This window comes from Silurus aristotelis, assembly GCF_946808225.1.
Source record: "Silurus aristotelis genome assembly, chromosome: 22".
NCBI classification, from domain to species: domain Eukaryota; kingdom Metazoa; phylum Chordata; class Actinopteri; order Siluriformes; family Siluridae; genus Silurus; species Silurus aristotelis.
The window spans coordinates 14,521,691-14,546,008 of record NC_139595.1 but is presented as its reverse complement, the minus strand read 5'-3'; the positions used below and the strand labels follow the sequence as shown (position 1 = coordinate 14,546,008).

The following is a 24,318-nucleotide window of genomic DNA, read 5'->3' as shown; positions in this document are numbered from 1 at the left end:
ATGTTTTCCCTGTGGGGAGTTTGTATGGGTTCCCTCCGGGTTCTCCAGATTCCTCCTTTTGTCTACAAACATGGTAGGTGTATTTGCTAAGCTAAATTGCCCCTAGGTGCCAATTAGCCTTGCAAGTGGTTAATAACGATGATGATGATTGATAATAATAATGAAGATGATGATGGTTTAAAGAAACGTATTTATGGTTTATACATTACTAAAATATAACAGCTGGTTTCCCAGACAAGATTTAATACTAGTCTGGCATTAATAATGTCATGCAGCTGATGATTCATTATCAAACTTAATTCCTTTTTTGTTTTTACTGCATCTGATGATAATATTAGACAGTTAAAATTTGCAGATAATTAATAATTATCAAATATTCTAGAGGCAAATGTGATACAAAACAGACATTTCCCTCACCTTGACCTTGGAAATGTCAGTGGCCACATAATCTTATATAAACATCTGACACTATATGACAAAGTTAAAGGGGGTGTTTTGGTCAAGACAGTGTATTTGCCTGAGAAAGGTTTAAGTGAATAACAAACTTGTTTTGAATCATTTACATTAATTCATTGGTTGATTCTTCGAATCGGCTGATTTTAAATATAATAATAGCTCATAATATTGCTGTCACTTTTATAAAACTATAACCTGCCTTGAATAACTACACAACATTCCTTTGAGTTTTTGACTAATTTGTCTAATAATCTGAAGTTGTAAGTTGTTTAACTGCTTTAACTGCTACTCTTCCTGTAGAGTTTTCAAATCATACCACAAAATATATTCATTTCCTTTCATGTTCTGAGTGTAATTCATCATATACAAAATGTATGTGTCACGGTTATGATTTTATGATCAAATTATGTGAGCCAAAGAACATACAAAATGTCCATATAAACCATAAACCATTAGTGAGCTAGACTAGCTAGCTAGCAAACTAGCTAAACATATCCCATCACTCTGGTGTTCAGTTGTCATTGCCTGTTGTCTTTCTTTTACATGCTATAATTAACACTCAAGATAAGACAAGTAGGGATTACAGAAACATGAGCTAACTAGTTAGCTAAGAAATCTAGCAAGCTAATGAAAACAAATAATGTTCCTCAGTTAATGGAACAGTACATTTATCTCAAGTCAGCGTGTTTTTGTTTTCTTTGCACCAGTGATTTCTGTTAACTCACTAGGTGCTGTGCGTGAACATTTTCCAAGTTTACTCAACTTGGTTTATAATATATAAAAAATGTACAGGTTAATGTTTGGTACTCTTAGTGGTCATACCTTGTCTTTTTTTTTGAGCCACACACTCTATACTTGAACAAAGGGGTATTCTAGATACACTGTCCCAGCAAACATGTTATCATGCCTGTGTGTGTGTTTAAGTGATAGACTGTGGTTTGTAGTGCTACATGAAAGCTTGGGTGTGGTACTTTGGCTTGCTTCCCTCCCAACAGCCTCACGTTTTCATTATCAGCACTCCCTAAACTGCGGTGGAACATGAGCGATAAAGGCTTGAAAGCAGTGAAATGGTGCAGCTTCCTCTTTGTCATTAATGAGCAGATGACTACATAGGGTCCGCTGGAGGTCCAGGGTGGGGAGTGGGGGTATAGAGTTTGCATTTTTTTGCAACCACATATGCATTTGGAATGGACTCAGATAGGCAATGAGAGAAATATCCCCCCAAAAAAACCTGAAGTCACTGGTTAAGTAAATAGACTTTGATTTGTATGGTCCCACCCTTCCGCCCCTCACACACACACACACACACACACACACACACACACACACACACACACACACACACACACACACACTTTCTCTGCTAGTTTCCTTCCTCGTTCCCTGTGTTGTGTTTCGATGCTATGGGGCATCCTGTCATATAATTTTGATGTTTTTTTGCTCGCAATTTGTGTTTTCGTGAGTTTGTGAGATTGTTCCAATGACTCACCCTGGCTATTACTACCCATTAACACTTTTCTCCAGAATCCTACAGGAATACAGGGTAAGTGTACTGTATAAAAGTACTGCCTGTGTGTAAATCCGTGAGTTGAAAAAAGTTCACCAGGGCTGTTTCAGCATGACTGCAAGGATGGAAATTTGATATAGCGGAAAATACTACAGAATACCTACATACCTTGGTGAACACTGCAGCCTTTCCTTTCAAACACACACCCACATATAACGTACAACCACCAACACACGCACAGCCACTCACTCACATACATACCCCCACATGCACACACTTTCAAAATTAAATGGAGAGATAGGACAAAGACAGAGTGTGTTTATAATATCTGAAGGGCCTATTTACATTTTTGTCAAGCTGTTTTCGATGTACTACAGCATTTTCCTCAAACCTCAGTGATGTCTTGAAATCCCCTAAATCCTGAATTCCAAATGTCCACTGGTGTATTTACACAAATTTATCATGTGACATTTTGTATACATTTGATTTGAACTTTAATATTGAATATAGTAACAACCAAAAGTGATACAATAGTGCATCTAAACACTGTAAATAAACACTGTAGATCATTCTTCTGTGCATTTGCTAAAAATAAATTGGTGCACTTCAGAAATATTTCAAGGCCACATACAGGATGGTTCAGTGACATAAAGCCAGTGAAAACTGAGTACAAGTATACTACAGTTGTCACATGACTACACAGTGCCTACAAAGACATACCATACATGACAACTGGCATAAACCTAAACATTACCGGTTATTACAGCAGCTGTCCACAGCTGTCATAGATACTGCTTTCTTTAATTTCCATGTCAAACTGATTTTGGTTGTATTAAGACACTTTTCAGGCTGATTTTACAACTAACTTTGTCTCTTTTGCGATGCAATAGTTCTAGTGTGACAAAGTAAACTTCACAAAAGATGCTCTGCGGCCTCTTTTAAACTCAGCTTGTGTTCGAAAAATTGGCGGAAAAACCTTGAAATCCACTGCTACCCAATTAAAATATTTAATAAGGACAGTTGTTATACTGTTTCCTCTCAACAGAGCACTGGTGGAGGAAGTACACCATTCTTGTATTTAAGTAAAAGATACAAATGTCCTGCTCCTTTAAAATTCCTAATTAAGCAAAATTACTTGCTTTTTATATGTTATTAATTGTCAAAATTAAAATGACTGATCTGTAAAAGCTACATTTTAGTTATTTGTAGAATTCACTGTATCATTCTTCAGTGCATCAGACATTATTAATGGGAAAATGTTGTACTGTTACACAGTGAGATAACCCTTACTCCATGCAAACCCTCACCAGAACTGCAATGATTGCGGTTTCACGATATGTTCGGATTTTACATGCTTTTTTTTCTAAAATGTAGTGGAGTTAAAAGTAAATACTACACACTAAATGGCAGTGGAAAGTAAACGTTTCCCAAAATGAAAATATTTTGAATAAGTACAGATATTTTAACAGGAAAATGTACTGAAGTGCAGTAATAAATTAAGTTACAAATTTCATTAATGAAATAATATGTGTTATAAGATTTTACTGTTAAAGACACAGTATATTTTCTCTGGTCCTTGATGATAATAATAATAATAATAATAATAATAATAATAATAATAATAATAATAATAATAATAATACGTTTAATTTATTTAGCACCCTTCTAATCTCAAGGATGCTTCACGATAAAGAACAATATATGCCAATCAGACGGTGAATCTTGGACATTTGGACACTTGGACATTTGCCCAGACCAAAACAAAAGCCAATGCACATGCATGGAGCAGTTTTATCAAATTGTGCAAACAATCAAATCCATAACAAAGTACACAAAACTTCATATAGACAACTTAGAAAGCATAACCATCAATACCAGTCTGTCAATAATTGACAAAACACAGACTAGTCTACACCCAGAAGAACGAAGTGATTGAGTGGGAATATTGAAAATGAAAGTAGTTCAGAGGAAACAAGACCGTGGATTGACTTAAATGTAAGCAGGAGAATGGAGTGGTACCTCAGTGGTTAAGACATTGGAAGGTCAAATCCCAGCACCACTGCTGGGCTCTTGATTAAGGCCCTTAACTCTCAACTGCTCAGTTGTGAATCGCTCTGGATAAAATGCCATAAATGTAAGAATTTTATGTACAATAAAATGTACAGTATTGTATGTACAATACTGGACCCCAGTGAATTCGAGATAATAACACTAGTTCTGAAAAAAGGGCATTACAGTAATCCAAGTGAGATGTAATAAATGCATGCACTTAAAATTCCACATTATTTGGACTTGACTTATTTAAAGACTGAGGTAAAGGAATTTTTTTTTACAGTATTATGAAATTATAATAAATGTAATGATTTATATATTTTTTTGCCCCACAATACAGCAGGAGACAGACTATAAACCCTCTCGAAGTTGGATTGAAGAAACAATTTGAAGAAAGAAGTTCTCAGAATTGACCAAAAAGTGTGGTGCTACCAGTTTATACACTCCTGGATGATTGAAATCAGGTAAAAACCCTCAAAGAACAGCAAGAAAAATTAATAGTAAAGCCAGCTTGGATATTTAAACATGGTTGAGACTATCGAGTTCCTGGAAATGGGCCCCATCAGGAGGAACACACTTCAGCTTCCATTATAGCCATGCATAAAGGGGAAAAGCCAGACTACCCCTGAATCTCATGGAGTCCACTAATCCAATAAATGTAAAAGGAAATGAAAAGGGCAATCAGCACCAAGAAATCTTTGACAGATTTCAGGCAAGTGCACTACTTTATGTGGAGTTGTGGAGTTGTGGAAATTCTGCGGTTCTGGTCCAAAGCAAATAAAAAAAGAAGAAGAATTGGTCTTGACAGTGGTAAGAGCAAAGGTGGAGGAAATGCAGGACAGAATCAAGGCTGTGTCTCAAGGATGCTGGTGGCGGCAGGCAATGTGGGAAACCATAGCAAATACTTTAATTAGTTGGATTGAATTGTGCAGAATTCCGCGAGCCCAGTTAATTTTCCAGATTAAATCCATTTATGATACCCAACCTTGTCTCTGCAACTTCACCAGTGGTTTTGAAAAAACTCTCTGTAATGTTAACAACCTTAACCTTAACCTAAGACTTTCTGGGGTAAGTCGAAGGCTCAGACTAAGTACTATAATATAAAATATAGAAATATATTATAAGTAATTAAAAAGAAAATAAACCTTAAATGTTTAAATATGTACTGAAATACACCTTTGAAAACCTTTTTGATTAATAGAACATTATATGTCCCTATAATAGTGTAAACAATTGCCTCATTCTGTTTTACTGCAACCATGCATTTGGTTTATGTTTACTTGAGATATTATACCATTTTGTCTACTCTCATGATTTGATCTTACGTTTCTTTTTTCTGAACCACTTCTGCAACCAACAATCATAACATGACATGTAAAGTTTTTACTAAACAACTTTCTTTATAAGTACTAGGTTGGGTTGAATAAATCCATTAAAACATTTTTTTTAACATTGGTGGAGATTTATGACTAGTGCTTAATTTTGTCATGAATGACATAAACATCCTTCCTTAACTGTAAAACTTTATTTAATGACTGTTTTTTTCCACCAGTAAAATTGTCCTACTTTTGCAGTGATCCGTGTATATGCATGCTGGCCGGTGTCTCATTAACCTCCCACATGAAAGTACTGGACAAGACGACCCGATGAAGTTCATGCAATATGCTTCTTTTTCTCTCTTGTGTACAACCTTGGGTTGATACCCTATTTACCGTCTAATGAGGACTCCAAATGTAATGAGTGAAGGGGATTAGAGAGTTTTATTGGATTAAGCCATTATGGCCCTCTCTAGATTTACTGGCACCACAGTTCCTTTAAAAGGTATAAAGAAAATTACTGGCTAAGTATATAATTGACATAAATAAAATAAATGGAGTGGAAGAAAATGTTCAACATTTCCCAAAAGCCAGCATGTGCAAAAATGCCGTATTAACTGACTTGCTGTCATGCAGACTAAGTGTCTACCTTTTAAAAATATTGGAAAATTGTTGTGATAATTAGCACCTATTTTTTATGCTTATTTTGTCTGTCTCTCTGCCTGTACCCCTTCTTACTGTTCGCCCTAAATTGCTTTAGTGGTTTATCAGCTTTTACTTTCTCCTTCTCCCATATGTTTCCAATACTATCAGTACTGGGTTAGAGGTTTCCCCCTAGATGGTTCTCTGTTTCGTTGTTCCCTTCCTGAACTCCCTTGACACCTAATTCTCTGTCCCACTTATTCATTCTCAGGCTGCCACTCGACCCTCCTGGAGTCAAACCCCCTCTATTCTCTTTGATCTGTGTTGGGCAGAAGAACAAGGGATGAGGTACACACCCCAAAACAGGAAATGAGAAATTCATGGTAATCAGTCAATGCCTACGAGAATGCACAGCACATCTGTCTGTTTAACTATCTCAATTATAGAGGAAGTGAGAAAGGAGAAGGCTTTTTGTTGAACAAAGATAGTGAGAGGATTTGTAAAGAAAGTGACATGGCAAAGGTTAGCGAATCGGAGTTAGTCTTGTTTTTATATCGTTCAGAGTCTATAAATACTTGCATTTGAGCTGCATTGTGACCGATTTAGTTTTTCCCAATGCAATTCACCCAAACCTCCGTTTGCTGCTACATAAAGGCTAGGTCTGTCCACAAAATTTGAGGGAAAAGCCCAACCACCTCTCGCTCACCTTTTCTAGTGTTTGATACGCATTCAGGTAAACACTGCACCGTTTATTTGCCTCTTTTGCCTGGCAATGTCTGTTCCAGGCCAACTCTAGCATCCACCCCACACTGGCTCTGGTAATGTGTTGGCTCCCCAGTCGCTAGTGGTTACCGAGTGTGGCCCATAAAAACAGCCACCGTCTCAGCCTTAGAAGTTTCCAGCAGTGTGCCGAGGCAGAAACAAGGCTTTCTTGCTCGCTTTGTTCATCATGACATGCGCCTACTTTACTCATGCCACTTACCGGTAGCCACAATGTCTTGTGGTTGCTAATTTGCGTGTTTTCTTGTGCCGGATTTATTTGTTTATGGATAATCTGTGTTAACAAGGATGCATATGGTTTACCTAACCCACAGCTAGAATCCACACAATGACAGTCAGTTAGTGAAGCATACAGACTTCAATTGAACTGTGGAGGAAAGCCATGAGGAAATGATCCACTGCAGGGTGTTTCAGACTTGTTATTAGCAAGTCTCAGGTCATGTCAAATACGAGACAAAAAGGTTTTTTTAACAAGAACTCCCACGTGAAATTTTTGTCTCGTCTCATACACACACATAAAACACGCACAATAAGCCTTCTGTACCGTGTGACGCAAAAGCTAATACATACTCAAATAGAAATACTGAAAATAATCCATGACTCAAAATAAATTTCTTACACATTTCCTGTTCCTGTTTCTCACCGTTATGAAACATCCTGTTGTCACAGGTTAGTACTCCGGCTACAAGTCATTTTAGTGCAAAGAGAAAGAACGAAAAAGTAAAAAATGACTCAGTGTGAACCATGAATTAGCAATTCTAGGTTTATCAGTGATATTGTAAAAGCACATTCATACTGAAAATGGTTTATTCCTCCCACTAATATAATTTCCTCATCCTTGGGTGGCCTGAGAAAGAAGGATCAAGAGTAATTGCTCATTGTCAACTTAACAGGACCATTACTCCGCATTGTGAAACATTTCATCATTCACTGGAGAATTAAACAAGTGTAATTCCTCATTACTTTAAAGTAAAGAATAGATTATACAGTTTATACTGACTATCTAAAGATTAGCTTGATTGAACTGAGCAATACCAGTCATCATTGTTCTCATATCATATGTTTTCTCATGTCATCTTGCTTAAGATTCGAACGAGAGGCACGTGGGAAAGAGTCTAATTTGGGGATTTTCCATATCCAGAGTCTGGGAATAGGCATGTTCACTAAATATAACATGCTAGGATCCACATAAAATCACAGGACCTTTGTAAGTAGTGATGTTTTTTTTTTTTCCCAAAGTGGCAGTGTTTGCTAATTTTTGCGCTAGCATTTATTTTTGGTGTGTGTGCATGTGTGCGTGTGTGTGTGTGGGTTTTAATTGTATTTAAATTATTTTTTTTTCAAAAAACTTGCCAACCCAGGTTAATGCTATTAGCTCTACTGAGTCTGTCTCACACACTGGATGCACACATGTCTTATGTAGCCCCTTTTTCCTTTGGGAAAGTTGTTTCATTTCACTGTGTACTGCACTGTATATCATTGAAAGGACAATAAAAGCATACTGGACTTGTATTATAAACCGCTTTGTATGAATATTGTCTAATATCTCTCAAACATGCTGTTACTATGTGAGCTGAAAGACTTTATGCTGTTGACTTTCAACTGCTGACCCTCAATTAAGGGCTTAGAAAATGTGCTAAATAGTTGTCTATTGAGCAAGTTTATTTTGTAATTTGATAGAAGGAATTGTAGAGTAATTTTTATATATATATAAATAATAAACTATGGAATCTTAAATCTTGGAGTCGCATGTAATAATGCATGCTATGTCATCATTAATGCCACCCTGCCCCCACCTAATTCGATGGTCGCAATATACTGCTGATAAATCACAGAAACGTTTTTAGAAAATGAAGAAACTATTGACAATGTTTATTTTTTTGCCCTTTGATGAAATGATCTGACTGTCTTGCAGGCAATATCTCTTTCCCATAATGTGCATTGCAATGGGAACAAAGAACAGGATCTCTTCCCAAAACTGTGGAGTTTTTTTTCAGTTCTTCAAAAGGTTCCAGGAACATGTGTAACTAATCAACAGAACACAGGGCAGTAAAAAAAAAAAAGCCAGGAAGCAATAAACAGATTAGCAAATTAAAAGAATATGTAAAAGGTGCTTTTTAATAATCTAATCAATACTTGGTTGACATTTGTTTCCTTTAAACTAATCAAACTTCCTTCTTGATAACTCGAATCTGTCAAAAGCCACTAACTTTATGGGATAACTAAATACATTAAAATAAGTATATTAATATATAAGACAGATAGGTGGGCCTGCATCCAGTGTTCAGGTAATAGCTGGAAATCACGTCTGTACAATGATAAACAGCAGGAATTTGTGGCTTTATAGTCATACACTGAAAAATATTTCAACTGAAAATGGTTTATTCCTCCCCTGATTTAATTTTTCCTTTCCCTGGGTGGCCTGAGAGAGGATGATCAAGAAGAATTGCTCATTGCCAACAGGAGCATTACTAAGCATACAGAGACAGTTGATCATGAATGGATGAATTACAAATATTTCAATTTCCTATTTTTTACAGTATAGTTTAGATTACATTTATAATGATTCTCTTTAGGGATAAAGATTTGATGTATAAGGATTTGGCCTCTAGTGCATTAATGAAGTCAGGCCCTGACTGTTGGGTGAGGGTCCAATGTCAAGATTTTTCCACTTCATTTTCAAACTTCACAAACCGTGTTCATGTTCCTTACTTTGTGCCCTCTCATGCTGGAACATGTTTGGGCCTTTTCGCTCCATCGAAGGGAATTACAAATGGGTCATACACAGATATTCTATATGATTGTTTTCAACTTCATGGCAACAGTTTGGAGAAGAACCAGATAGGCTAGGTGTTTACAAACTTTTGGTTGTATCGTCTATAATGTAGGACATTTTAAAAATGACATTTAATGTTGAATGGAAAAAAAAGTTATTCCAAAAAATTTATTTACATTATATGCTTATGTTAACCAAACTAAATAAGTGATAGTATTAGATGCATGTACAGTATATTTATTTTTGTTTTTATACTTAATGAAATTGCCTGTGTATTGCATGTAGACACAAAAGAAGTCGACTTTACTGTAGATGGTAAAATTCCTGAGATACCACGTAAAAATCTTCCCTTGTTATTATTATCTGATGATGTAATGGTTTGATAGCAAAGTAGGTCATTTCTCATGCAGGAGCAGCAGCACCATTTAATTGGAAAAGGGGTATCAGAGAGAGATAGAGATAAGCTAAAGTAAACTTTTTTGGATGTTTTTGTGCCTAGCTCGTTTGCTTTCAAGTGTTAGTGGAACAATTATGGTGAAGTTACAGACCCCCTTCTGTGGAACCATCAGCGTTACATAAACTGTGACGAATGTGAGACACTTGAAAGCTTGTTTGCTTCTAAGTGCTGACAGGTCCATATTTTGGTCACAGAGACTGTAGGAGTTTATGGAGGTGCTGGATCGTTCCGAGCCATTACACTGTTCCATGGTGAGGCGCCCAGATGACACATGAACCAAGAACTGTTTTGATCATTGGCACTGATTGTTTGGCTGCTTTCTTTACATGCCTACCTGGGGATGTGTAAATGAGCATCATAACTTACCCTTTTCTTTGTTTTTTGTGTCATTCCTTCTTATCTCTAATATAAGGTTCTGTGTGCATGAGAGTAAGGCTCATAATTTAGTGCCCTTGACCCCTCCCAGACTGCCCTCCAAACAGGAAATGGCTATCAGGAATGACTCAGCCTTCAGCCATTCCAACCCCCCTTTCCATGGCATCTGTAAATTAGGGCCACCACTTGTTTGTTTTTTAGCATTCTCTCTCTTTCTCTTTCTCTTTCTCTCTCTCTCTCTCTCTCTCTCTCTCTCTCTCTCTCTCTCTCTCTCTCTCTCTCTCTCTCTCTCTCAATCACTCTCTCACTTTTGGAGATGACTCACAGCTTTCTTTTCCACCCATGCTCTTCACCCACACTGTCTCCCTCAGTTCTTGTAATTGAGACAATCCAGATTGCATGTGGATCAGTAAACGTTAAACATTCTGCTTGCTACTATCTAATCCTCACGCAGGTGTGTGAATGAACATACTTGTCAATTCCCTTTGATTGTTCCATCATTTTTTTTTTGCCTGTAAGATGATATATTTAAAGACTCCACTTAGCCATATTGATGTCATTTTGGTCACTGAACAAATGCTGAGTGAAACTGCATATAGAATATAAGATATTATTTACTTATCATATGACATCTATGATATGAAGTGGGAGGTTGAAGTTTACCATGTGCTTCTTCTGAAACAGCCAGCCAACCATTTCCTTTTCTAAGAATTTAGCTAGGGGAAGTGGTAACTCAGTGGTCAAGGCTCTAGGTTACTGATTGGAAGGTTGGCCCCAATACTGTTAATTATTAAATTTACAATTTAAATTTAACAATTAAATTTTCTGAACCCAGCTTCCTAACATGACTTGGATATATGATAAAGATTTTCACTGTGCTGTAAAGTATAAAGCACCTTTCTTTTTCTTTCACCTTAGAAACATGTATGAATTAATGTAAGTTAGCTGCCTAGCTAATGAACTAGAAGCTACTGAAATCTAACCATAATTTTTAGTTAGGTGTTGTTCTTTTCTGTGTGGCTTTCTTTGGTATTTATTATAATTGTTCAACAAAAGCATTCTTCTAATACAGAGTATTTTCAGCTTTCAGTTTGTGTCAGTTGTTGACATAAAAAGGTAATGACTCAAGTAGTTTTTGCACCAAACGGCTTATTTACTTGAGTCATTAACTTGAGTCATTCTCTTGATCGTTACTTTCCTCAAGTGAATTATTTGTTCAGTAGCATGCCTCTGTAAAGTCCTTGCTATTTTGAAGACAATATAGGGATTGACTGTATGTTCTTGTGTCTGTTCCTCATTATGAAGCACCGCACTTAATACAAACAAAACAGAACAAACAAAACCTGCATGTCTTCTTCTTTGTTCTAGCCATGTTATTTATTTGAGCAGAAACGGTTACTGACATTAGCAAAACATAGTTAGCTGATAGTTGATAGCTGATATAATGATTTTTATCCCAATAAAACATCAGCTAGTGTTTCTAAAACACCAATATTTTAAAACACCAAGTTAATGTAGGTAAATGGTTTAAACAAAGAAAATTTCCTAGCATACAAGGAAGTGGTATTTCAGTGGTTAAGGCTCTGAGTTACTGATCAGACGGTCACGCGTTTAAGCCCAATATCACTCTTAGGCCCTTTGTGCAAGGCCTTTAACCATCTGTGACCCTTTGCTCTGACCGCAGGTTCCTAACCTTATGGGATATGTGAAGTTAGAATTTCCCTGTGCTATAATCTATATGTATACACTGCCAGGAGGCCGTTGTGCAGTGAGAAGAAAGTGCAAAAAGTCAGAGACAGCTTTGGAAAGAGTAGGAATGTTCAGGTCCATGGGGATCCGAGAGAAACCCACGAGAGGAAAAGACTTAGCTGAAGAGGAGGGGGCAAAGGGAACGTGCGAAAGGAAAGAGGCACAAAGGGACCTTCAATTGGTAATGGAGCTAAAACTCCCCTCCCTATAGCCATCATTTCTAAAATAAAGCCAGTGACTGGCAGGCTGAAGAAATATGGATACCAGGAGGCTAATCAAAAACAGAGTACGGACTCTGTCCAACGATAATCCCCTGATAACGTCAAGGGATAACCATTATGTCCTGCAAGAGGGTTCAATTACTGTTCAACTACATACTGAAGACCTCAGCTCATAAGTATGAAGAGTCTCTAAATAGCCCCATACACAAAGGCAAAATCGGATTCTAGATCAGCTTTACTTTGGGAGTATATGCGATATCACATGCCTGGGTCATAGCACGGGCAGATCTGCCATTCAAATCACTTGAAATCAAGCTTGCAAAACAAGTATATGGTTTATAGTACAATATATTATGTATATGGTTAGAATTTTCCAATATAATGCATTCAAGACGGTTTGGTAAATTGTTTTTTGATATCTGAAAGACCTTAGGCAGAATAAGCTCCTGTCCATATTTTATTATAATCATTAAAATGGATTGGAATATTAGTATAGGAATATTAAGAAGAACAGTACTAAACCTGTTCATGTGGTTACAAGAATGTTTGACAATGATCTCGGACTATTTCTCTATTAAGAACATTTAATATAAGTATATTATTAGGTCTGTGAGTCAGATAAGGGCTGACTCTTTTCCTAATTGTAACCACAGGTTTTTACCCTTTTAGGATTAAAGCCAGGAGAAAAGTCCTGTCCACCCACATCTGCATGCATGAGCTCATAGATGCCCATGATTAGGTTCAGTCTCTGTGATTGATAGGTAGGAAGGACCTCCCACTCTGAGAGCACAGTCAATGGCTCATGGCCATAGATGACACAGTTGGCCATCATACTGAGTTGAAAAAATTTGCAGCAAATTTTCTGGCAAGCCACTTTGTTTTTCGATTCATTTCATGAGAAAGAAAACAAGTTATTATTGTGAAGTATTATGTCTAATGCTCTTATGTCTTATACTGTATGCAACCCTCTCTTTTTCTGTTTTTTTTAGATCCTGCAAATTCTGGAGTTTATTGTAACTGCATCGTCATTTTCCAACAACATAGAAACCCCAAATCTGTGTAGAATTTTGATAAAAAAAAATACATAATTTTATTTCACTTACAGGTTCAAGAAAACAAACTATGGACTTTGAATATTGTTCTGCTTTTTTTATTCAAATGAGTTTGCTTTTCATGTCAGAGGTTTTCAGAACCAGGAATCTATGATGCGCCTCATACTCATGAAGTTGCCGTAGTCCCTGAAGCTGCGGTACTCTCCGGGCCTGAAGTACCACATCCTGCCTCTGTAGTGAGGATGCTCGTACGTGAGCCAGTGGCCGTCCATTACGTGGCACGAGTGGCATCCGCCGGACCAGTGGTAGCGATCCATGATGGAGTCGCAGTCGTCGCTTATCTCCACCATCTGACCCATGAAGTTCTCCCTCTCATACATTCTCATTCTGTAGGCACCTCTGTACTGTTTTGAAGAAGATAAAAGCATTTTGAAAATAAACACAAGAGGACATTTATTTATTGCTAGTTCAGGTAGTATTAGAGTAAATTTGCATGCTATGAGAAGATCAGCATACCATGGGGATCATGCGGCAGGACCTGATGCAGTTGTTGCCCCAGCCCCACATGCTCATGTAGTCGGGGTACTCGCCCCTTCTGATGAAATACTGGTTTCCCATGTAGTTGGGGCGATCGTACACCATCCAACATCCGCTCTCCACCCTGCAAGAGTGGCACCGGCTCAGGTAGGAGGACATGTCGGGACTATCACTGCTGCACTCATAGGAGCGGCCCATGAAATTCTTGTCCTCGTAGAAGATGACCTGTTTGGGCAAAAGGTAAAAGACCAAATTAGACCCATAGTAGAATATTATGCATTGAAAAAGAAACAAAGATGTTAGTCAAGACAGTAAAATTAATTATTAAAAGCATTGTCATCATGTCTGGTCCTCACCCTGCCCATGATTTTGTTGAAGTAGGTTTAACTCCACTGCTTCGATCGTCAGAATTGTTTCCAACTGATGAGCTGACACTGTGCTGTGTTTAACCCCTTGCATTTATACCATCTATAAACCCGATGAACTTGTGGCATCTATTGTATAAACTGCCCACCTAGCAAAATAGAGGGCTTTCTTTTTAATTCGGCCTCCAGAAGACATTAGAACTGGAGCTCCAGGCAAAACAATGCAGCGCTACTGTATTCTTTTGTTTGTTTGTTTTTCATCCTGGATTAGTGTATCTGTTATGCAATGAATGACCATTGGCCCTGAATCAGTTTTTTTTCTTTTTTTTTTTTTTTAAACCCCAAACCAGTGTTGACAGAATAAATGGTTCTGCTTTTTACACAGTTATGAACAACAGACCTATTTATTTAACTACCAGAATTTCCCCCTTTTTTTTTTTTTTTTTTTTTTTTTTTTTTTTACTGTTCCATGCATTTAACACTAAATGCAAAACAAACAATGCAAATAAACTAATTTGCAAATGAATAGCAAAGAAAGATTTGTCAAGACCTCCCACAGCCCAGCACATTTCTTCCGACACAAATAGCTGCAGTTGTTGCAGGATAATCCTCCCCTTTGCAGGTTCAAAAGGTTTATGTTAATTTCCCAAGTCTACATTCATAACACAAATAAATACATACATTTGGGTAAAATATTGGTTTATTAATTAAGTGAGGTGTTTGAACATTGTTTCATAATAAACTTTAAGGCATAATGGAGCAGTCAAAGAGCACTCATTTGCATGCTATTAGGTAACTATATGCATAAAAAAGGAAAGATGACAGGATGGAAAAGTTCCTTCCGACCCCTAAATCATCTATCTGCGACTGTATCAGTATTTGTTCAGTGTTCCAAATATTTGTATATTTGTTTATTTATCTGTGCTGGAATTTAAACCAGAAGCCCAACTACTATGTCCTAAATATGCTTGAGGGGAAAACCCACTAAAAAAAAACAGGGTTGCTGAACAATTTGCAAAAAAAATACTTTATGCAAACATTCTACAGCATGTTCTGTCTAATGAAACCGGATAAGAATGCTCACTATGTTTCAAAACAACATTTGCAATTTAATGTTAATTGTTAACAAGAATAGCCACATAATAATGATCAGATAATGATAATAAAAATGTGGGTTTGTTACAATGAAGTAAAAAAAAACAAAAAACTTGCTGGACATTATTAAGAAAGCAAGGTTTCTATAAAAAAAATGACAAAAAAAATTATATTGCATTTTTAATTTGCATCTGAATTTGCATTTGTCCTGAACACGTGTAATCAGAATAATGTATTCATATTCGGTGAGATCCCTGATGAAACCAAAATAAAAATGCAAACCCCTAAATGAGCCTAATCCTTGCAGTGAGTTTACGTTGAAAACTTTGGGTACTTTTTTCTTTTGGGTGAAGAAAAAGCGATATTTATAAATTCTTTATTACTACCATAACTACTAGGTTATGGTAATAGGTAATAACATTAGTAGGTAAAAGGAAAAACACACAAGAATTACACACTGGTGAATGACTGAAAGAAAGTTCTGAGGACAAATGAGTTCAAATAAATTTTTTTTGGCTCTAAAAGAAGAACTTATGTAAAATGAAAAACAGGATGGAGATGTTAGCAGACTGCCTCACACCCACAGTCAAACATGAAGATGGAAGCTTAATGATTTGGGTTTGCATTTTTTGTTTTGCACCAAATGTTGCACATGTGTACTTTAGGCAGTGTCCTAGTTTGCTTTGTTTTGTGTTTTGCATTATTCTGTGTTCATTTATTTTGATTTATGTAGCTGCTTGGTCCTGGGGGGAATGCTGTTTCATTTCACTATGTACTGTACTGAGTATGGTTGGGATGACAATAAAAGGCAACATGACTTGTCTTGTTTTGAATCACGGAAGTTTGGAGACTAGGTGAAAGGAAAACTGAAGAAAAATGGCTACCATTCCATACTTCAACGCCATGCAATACAGTTTGGACTGCAGTTAATTGGAACTTCACTTCAATGACCCGAAGCATACGTCCAATCTCTGTAAACATTATTTAGAGAGCAAGTAGTCCGCTGGGGTCTTATCTATCGTGGAATAGCCTACACAATCACCGCACCTAAATCCTTTCGAACTGCTCTGGAATGAGCAAGGTCAGAAAGAAATCTCCAACTAGTGAGGAACACCTTTGGCAAGTTTTGCGAGAGGCATGGCAAAGTATTTCGTCTGGAGAAACAAACTTTCTGGATGACAAGAGCATGTCAAGCTGTAATTCATGCTAAGGGAGTATTTTCCAATGAAGGAAATTAAAAACATCTGTACATTTATATAATAGTTTGGTCAAAGTAAATATTCATACCATTAATCTACCTAGTTTTAAAATTATATAAAAAAAAACGTCCACATGTCTCTCAAAAACCATAAAAGACTAGGTGTTTCCAAGCTTTTGACAGGCACTGTAAATGTAGGCCAGATAAAAGCCGTCTCTGCTGGCCTAAACAATATCACTGTTATAACAATAAGCACTGATCTACATTTACAACCTAAATTCTAATATTTGTTCCATGAAATTGTTTTAATTTAATTCCAACCATTAATTCTCTTAATTTTGTAGCGTTTCTCTTGGCTGCACTGCTTCCAGTACATGTAAAGATGTTAGATTGTTTTGGTCCAATCAGATTTCAGCCTCAATGTGCTGCCATGTCAATCTAATCTGCCCAGAGCCTGCAAAGTCTGTTTTGCTGGCCTTTTTGACCATAGTCTTCTTAAGCAATAGCTCTGTATTTTTAACCAATCAGATTTCATATTCGCCTCACAAGGCAGCTAGCTGGCCCAGGATAGCGTCAGCATTTTTCCGTCCTCTAAATGGATGGTCAGAGAGAAACTGTTACAGCCAAGTTTGACTCGCAAAACATGTCTGTAGGGCTCTGCACACATGGATACATCTGAGATAGACATTTTTACGCCTAGGAAGGAAGAGAAATATATATTGGTCCCGGACATACTTAAAAATACATTAAAAAAAATAAATTTGACATTGTGAGAGGTCGGCCAACCCTGAAGCTAGCTAGCTTGTCTCAGCCCGGAAAAGGGATGTTGTTATATTGCGTGTTTGTATTGTATTGATGGTTTCTATAATTGAGACGTGATAGTGGTGGTATTATTCGGCGGATTAAGTCAGGGAAAGTCCCCAATGAAGGTCCAGGTACCAAATGCACGGCCCACCACTGGTTAAACTAATTCTAAACATGGTAAGTAAGAAGAAGAGATAACAATCTATTGCGTGCAATCAGTATCACTGTTGTGGAGAAAGAGTTTGTTTCTTGTTTAATCATGATTCATTATCAAATCTGACATCAGTTGGGTGAAACAACACTAATTTTAAGTCACACATGTAATCTGTTGCTCAGTACAGGCAGACACAAACACACACACAAGCTAAACCTCAGGCAGAAGGTCAGGGAAAAACAGCAAGCAAACACACACACACATATTCACAAATAAAATAAAATAAAAATCTAACTTCAAAGCTTGGGATATTCCCCTGAATGACCTTGAATAAATCCTCCCACTCTTTCAGCCAGAGCGTTTTCATCCTGTAAAATGGCGGACTAAATTAAATTGGTTTGTTTGTTTATGTGTCCTAATGACCTTCATTCTTGTCATGAAAAAGAGTGCGAGACACGAAGCACCCGCAGCAAAAAAAAAGAAAAAAGAAAAGAAAAGCAATAAAAGAAACAGGGGAGGATATAGAATGAGAAATAGCCAGATTTAATTGGGATTGTTCTTTTTTTAGAAAAACGATCTCACCAAGGTCAAACAAATGAGTCATGCTTGACCAGGCCTTTTGGACTAGACGAACTCAAGCTGACTCATTTCAACATTAGCACCAGTTAGAGAAATACACATACGTATGATAAACACAGCCAGACATCGTGTATAAGACCGAATAAGTACTTTACACACACATTCATGCTCGAGGCAGTTGGCATAGCCTCATTAGACACATTGCACAATAGAGGCTTAAAAGGAAAGTGATGCTGTACTGAGATTCACACACACTCTCTCTCTCGCTCTTTCACATACACTCATATTCCAGTAATTCTTCCTCTTTGACTTATCATTTGATCTGAGAACTCTGGTTTCCTTTCCCCAAAGTTCAAAGAAATGCCACTTTGATCCTCTGCATAAGAATTTGTGATATCTGGGATGACCAACGCCGCCTAGTCTTTAGACTGGATGCAAGAATTCTGGGCTTCTCTTCCACTCGGAATAAAACTCTACTTTATGAATCATTCTCACTTTCCATAGCGTAAATGGTGAAAAAGAAGATAAACAACTCGACTGTGGTCATCTGGCGGAGGCGTGTGTGGTCCTGTCTCCTTGCTTTGGCCCTCCCTTTCCTTTCCCATCCTTCGCTCTCATTCATCCCCTAACATTTATTGTGTGTGAAAGACAAAAGGACAGAGAGCGTCTTCAAAGTCTCTTATCTGTACTGTTGAGAAGGAGAAGTAATGCTCTGGTGAGCTCAGAAAATTTCCTGATAGCAATCTTTCCATCAAGTGTGCAGGTGTAAAAGAGAGAAAGACGAATAAAAGGGGGGAAGATGAGAGAGACAGACATGAGGCAGAGCTTAGAGAAAACTTCTGTAACAAAGGCACTTGAGTTGTTTCATATGATGGCTGAGGAATAGAACTTTTTACAAGGTATGACCTGAAACATAATCGAGAGTTCACACGTTTCAATAAAATGTGCGTAATGAATTCTCTTTAGACTTTGAAGCTTTGTTTTCTCACTCGTTTGGATCGTGCTTTTAGATGGAAGTCGATTTATTAAATACCGTGTTCCTTCGTGCGTAATAACACATCGCAAAGCAACGCTTCCAAAAGATGGGCAAATAACCAAAAGGCATTTATTTAAATGTGCTACAACCTTTTGTTCCATTTCTGAGAGACAACAAAAGCATTTAATGATCTGATGTTTCCAAGATTTTTATTGTGTGTTGAGTGTTGAGAATGCCATTATCTTTTCAGTGGAATGCCAAAGAAGGAGGAATGGAAAGATAAGCAAAGGACCTGATTTAACACTTTATTTTATCTTCTTTAGTCACATCGATACAAAACCAACCATAGTATGGCATATTGTCCTTCAACAGTGACTGATGATTTGACTAGGGACAACTTGATAGTTTAGATAGGCTACTAACTATAAATAGCTATGGTAGAAGAGGCTACGATTTAAATCAAGAGTAACAAGGATGGACAGAATTAGAAGTGAGTTTTTTTAGAGGCAACGTGCAGGTAAGACAGTTCGGAAACAAGGTTAGAGAGGTGCGATTGGGATGTTTGGTTATGTGCAGGGGAAGGACATGGGGTAGAAGAATGCAGAGGATGGAGCCACCAGGCAGAGGGAAAAGAGGAAGGCCAAAGAGGAGGTTTACGTATGTGATGAGGGAAGACATGCAGGTGTTTGGTTTGAAAGAGGCAGATGTAGAGGACAGAGTGATGTGGAGACGAATGGTTTGCTGTGGCGACCCCTAACGGGAGCAGCTGAAAGAAAAAGAAGAAGAAGAAGACGAATATTACAGTGGATCAAAGAATATACAGAAAAAACACTGGATGAAAAGCAGGCCTACACCCTGCATTGGACGCCAATGCACACACACACACATAAACGCACTTGTGAGCAATTTAGAGACTTTGGGAGAACATGTGAGCAGGCAATAACCTCAAGACTTAATCAAAGATCCCAAAATTTCTATTTTTGCATACTTGCAAACTGTACTGACATTCAGCCTGTATATTAACCATGCCACCAAACAAGACATACAGTGGTATGCATATATTTGATTTGGCACTGGTTTTACCTCAGGGTGCCTGTCTGGACTCAACCCTCCAAACTTGCACAAGGAGTACTTTTTTTTTTTTTTACAACCCCAGTGGCTGTGGTTGGTTCCCTGGCTGTGACTTGAACCCAGTCTGTGGTGATGAGTGCACCATGGCCTAACCACTAATCCTCCAGGGACCCATGGAGCACACAACAGTGTTAGGTCAGTGCCTAGATCTATGATTAGCATTATTTCTCTATCTGTTTACTTATCTCTCATCAGCAGATCAGTTCATCTTTAAGCACATTGTGTTCCGATAAAGCAACTCAAGTTAAACATCCTGGTTATATTTTGATGATGTGCTTTTTGGCAAACAAACAGTTTTGTACTTACACAATATTGCATAAAATAATGATCTATAACTAAGTTTGTAGAAAATAGTTATGGATGGTGAAGACTGGTGAAGACTTTTGCACAGTACTGCACAGTGAATAATTCTAAATCAGGAACCAGAAAGTAGTCACACAGGAGGTATACATTTAACATTATGATACTGCACTAATAATACTTTGCACTACTAATAAGGTTTTGAACGTATACATTATTAAAACAGGGTTTACATAGACAGTCCTAACACAGCACAAGTGAACACCATTCGATAGCCAGCCTTCGCTACACAATAAGACTGCATCAATAAGACTTAACCGACCATGACCCTCTCGCGGGTTTATCGTATTCCTTCCTTGGACCACTTTTGATAGATACTGACCACTGCAGACTGGGAACAGTCTACAAGAGCTGCAGTTTTGGACATGCACTGCCCCATCTGTCTAGCCGGTACAATTTCTCCCTTGTCAAATCCTTACGCTTGCCCATTTTTCCTGTTTCTAACACATCAACTTTGGGGACAAAACGTTCACTTGCTGCCTAATATATCCCACCCACAAACAGGTGCCATGATGAAGAGATAATCAGTGTTATTCACTTCACCTGTCATAATGTTATAATGCCATTATGTTTGCCTACTCAGTGTAAGTTATTCGTTTGAAGATATTGTTGCAGCTTCCACTATTGATAATAGATAATTACATTGCAACATTAACAATTTAGTTTATTATTTAGTGGATTACTTTACTTTATTGCTAAGAGACAACTGCCACTTGCTAGTATTTTGTTTTGTGGTTGTCTGGACATTGACACGGACATGCTTCTCTATAATATAGAATAGAATAGAATAGAATAGAATAGAATAGAATAGAATAGAATAGAATAGAATAGAATAGCCTTTATTTGTCACATATACATTACAGCATGGTGAAATTTGTTCTTCGCATATACCAGCTTGCTCAGAGGATGGGGTCAGAGTGCAGGGTCGGCAATGATACAGCGCCCCTGGAGCACAGAGGGTTTAGGGCCTTGCTCAAGGGCCCAAGAGTGGCAGCCAACCACCGATCAGTAACCCAGCACCTTAACCACTGAGCTACCACTCCCCCACTATAATAAGACTAATTACAAATATTTTAAGCAAGAGTTAAAAGAAATTTTAAGCAAGAAATGGAAAATAACCCTATTATTAAATGTAATACAACAAACTAAAAATATAGTATGAGTAAGATCGAATGAGACTATGTGCATCTTAAAGTTTCATTTAACCATTCGCCAATCAGTCTGTTCCATCTTTGTGCTATGAACAAAACAGGCTCTTCTGGTTTTAATGTGTAAACAGTGGGATAAAAATCCCAATTACAAGAAGACGTAATTGCACAGTTCTTGTGGTCGTTTAGAAAGAATTCTGAATGTTTATTCAAGACAGAATGACATTCACTTTTTAACCATTTAAAGTTGTTTAAAGCTAAAACAATGCAAATGTAATTAGCAGTAAAAAACATCAGGCGCTTGGTTTTTCAGCCGTTTTTAAAAAGGTCTAATTGGTTAAACACCGGGGAAGCAGTTCATAGGCAAATGAAAGTTGCGTTTGATGCTAAAAAGAAATAGTTGTGGCCAGTGTCTGTGAACGTACATTTCTCTGACCTAATAATGACTTTGGCATTATAAGATATACAGATGGTCACCGAGTTTTGATGGTACGACTTATGATTTTTCGATCTTACGATGATGATAGCAATGCGACAAAATTGTACAAATATTTACAATTTCGCGCAACAGGCAAAGGCAGATACATTGGACGCGCAGCTGGGATGAGCGTATCTCTTGCCCTGTGAGATGCCCCATGAATAGATTTAATTGAATATATACTAAAAATTTAAATGGTACTTTTTTGGCATACTTAAAATTTTGGGCATCCTACTTATTTAGCTCGTAGCAACAAACAAAGCGATATATATTTAGATTTAATTCACTTTAACAGAATTCGAGTGAGGACAAATATTTAAATCAACTTGTCATTCTGTAAAAACAGCCTGGAAGATTCTATAAATTGAGTTATTTTCTGTTTTTAAGCTTCTGGTAAATTTAGCTTTAGCTTTAGCTTTAGCTTTAGAGACAGTTTGTTTTAGTGCTTGATTGGCAAATCCTTGCAACTCAGTTTAAAAAAGTAAATGTTTTCCTTACAATCAATTTCATCTCAATCTACTAGTGGCATCCATCCTGTACAAGCAATTGTATGTAAAAAAAAATGATACTGAGAGGACACTGCATCATTTAAATAAGGTGAAAGACAACATCAAAAGTGAACAACAGGAATCGGGTCTTCTGATCAAAAAGTCATCAAAAGAGTTCAAATCCCAGCACCACCAAGTTGCAACTGTTGGGCCCTTGAGCAAGGCCCTTATCCTTAAAGTATTTCTTTGCATGAATAAAATCATTGTAAGGACCTCTGGATAAGGGCGTCTGCCAAATGCTGTAAATGTTCAAACTCTGGTCTAAGACCAGCACAAAAAAGGTAGACTGATGTTTGCAAGCGGTCATAATCCTTTTGTGTTTAATGGTTTAGTAATAACAAACAAACAAACAAAAAACATTTAGAATAAATAATTGAGGGAAAGGAGGGGAAATTTTACACAGCAAGAACACCATACCATTAAGTGTGAAGCATGGGGGTGGCTGCATCATCTTGTAAGTGTGTAGTTCTGGAAAAGGCACCTTTAGACAAAACATTAACACTTGATCAGGATTTAAATCCTAAGCATACTTTTAAAACTGTAACAAAATGACTTGTGAAAAAGTTTTGGAATTTGCAAAGGCCATTCCAAGCCATGACATTAAGCATGTCTGAGCAAGGAGGCCCCCAAACCTTCCTGAGTTACACCAGTTCTGTCAGGAGCAATGAGCAAAATATTATGAGATGCTTGTAGAAGGCATGAATTTGATTCCAGTTCAAGGTTTTATAACATTTCTATTGCATGGCTGTGTTCAACTAAAATGAATAAGTTACCAATCAAGGTTTACATGAGAGAGGCTTCTAATACAGAACACAAACTTAGCAGCGCTTTTAAGACAGATATTTTTTTTTCTGAACTGACAGGATTTTCATGACTTTCTTGCATAAATGCTTTAGTGAAGGATTTATGAATAAATGTATTGATATCAAACTTGATAAATAAGGCCCATTGATTGGCCAAAGCTGTCTTTCTTTAACTGAGATGATGACTGGCTGAGTGATTTTATTTTCTCAGGTTTTGTTGCTCTATGATGAAACTAAATGTTCTACAAGCATTAAAATTACAGTTCCTTAACCCAACTTGCTTCACAGAAGAATGTTTTTTGAGCAGCCTGCTGACTTTATATATATATGTCATGCTGTATCACCAGGTTATGAGGTAATTGTTAAAATCTTAGCGATATTTAGTATTTTATTAGAACACGCAAATGAAACGCAGAGCCGATTACAAGAGACGACGTGTATAAAGATTTAATAGAGCAGATGAATCGGGGTGAGAGTGGTGTTTGTGTGAGTCTGTATGAAGAGAAAGTATGTCACGCTTGTTATTCACTCAACAACTAAGGGTCGGGCAAAACATAAAAATGATTGCGCAACCGACACAGCTACTTCAAAAGCGAGCTCAGATTGTCACTACAAACAGCAACTCGTGTTAATTGCACAAGCTGACACGCAGTACAAAACCACATCATGAGTCTGAGGGTGTGAGTACACCATGAGCCTTGAGCAAAATCCTGCATGTGTGTGTATGTGTTATAAGGTCACACACTCTGTATTAAAACC

General features: G+C 37.3%; 1 protein-coding gene across 1 annotated transcript; it reads right to left on the bottom strand.

Moving 5' to 3' along the window:
• Positions 1 to 13,467: 13,467 nt before the first annotated feature.
• LOC310717874 (gamma-crystallin M2-like) lies at positions 13,468 to 14,400 on the bottom strand. Its single transcript, XM_083526256.1, has 3 exons — positions 14,277 to 14,400; positions 13,900 to 14,145; positions 13,468 to 13,787 (listed from the first exon to the last, which is right to left on the bottom strand). The coding sequence occupies exons 1-3, from the start codon at positions 14,283 to 14,285 to the stop codon at positions 13,518 to 13,520; spliced, it is 525 nt and encodes a 174-aa protein (XP_083382382.1). The 5' UTR covers positions 14,286 to 14,400; the 3' UTR covers positions 13,468 to 13,517.
• Between the last annotated feature and the right edge of the window lie 9,918 nt (positions 14,401 to 24,318).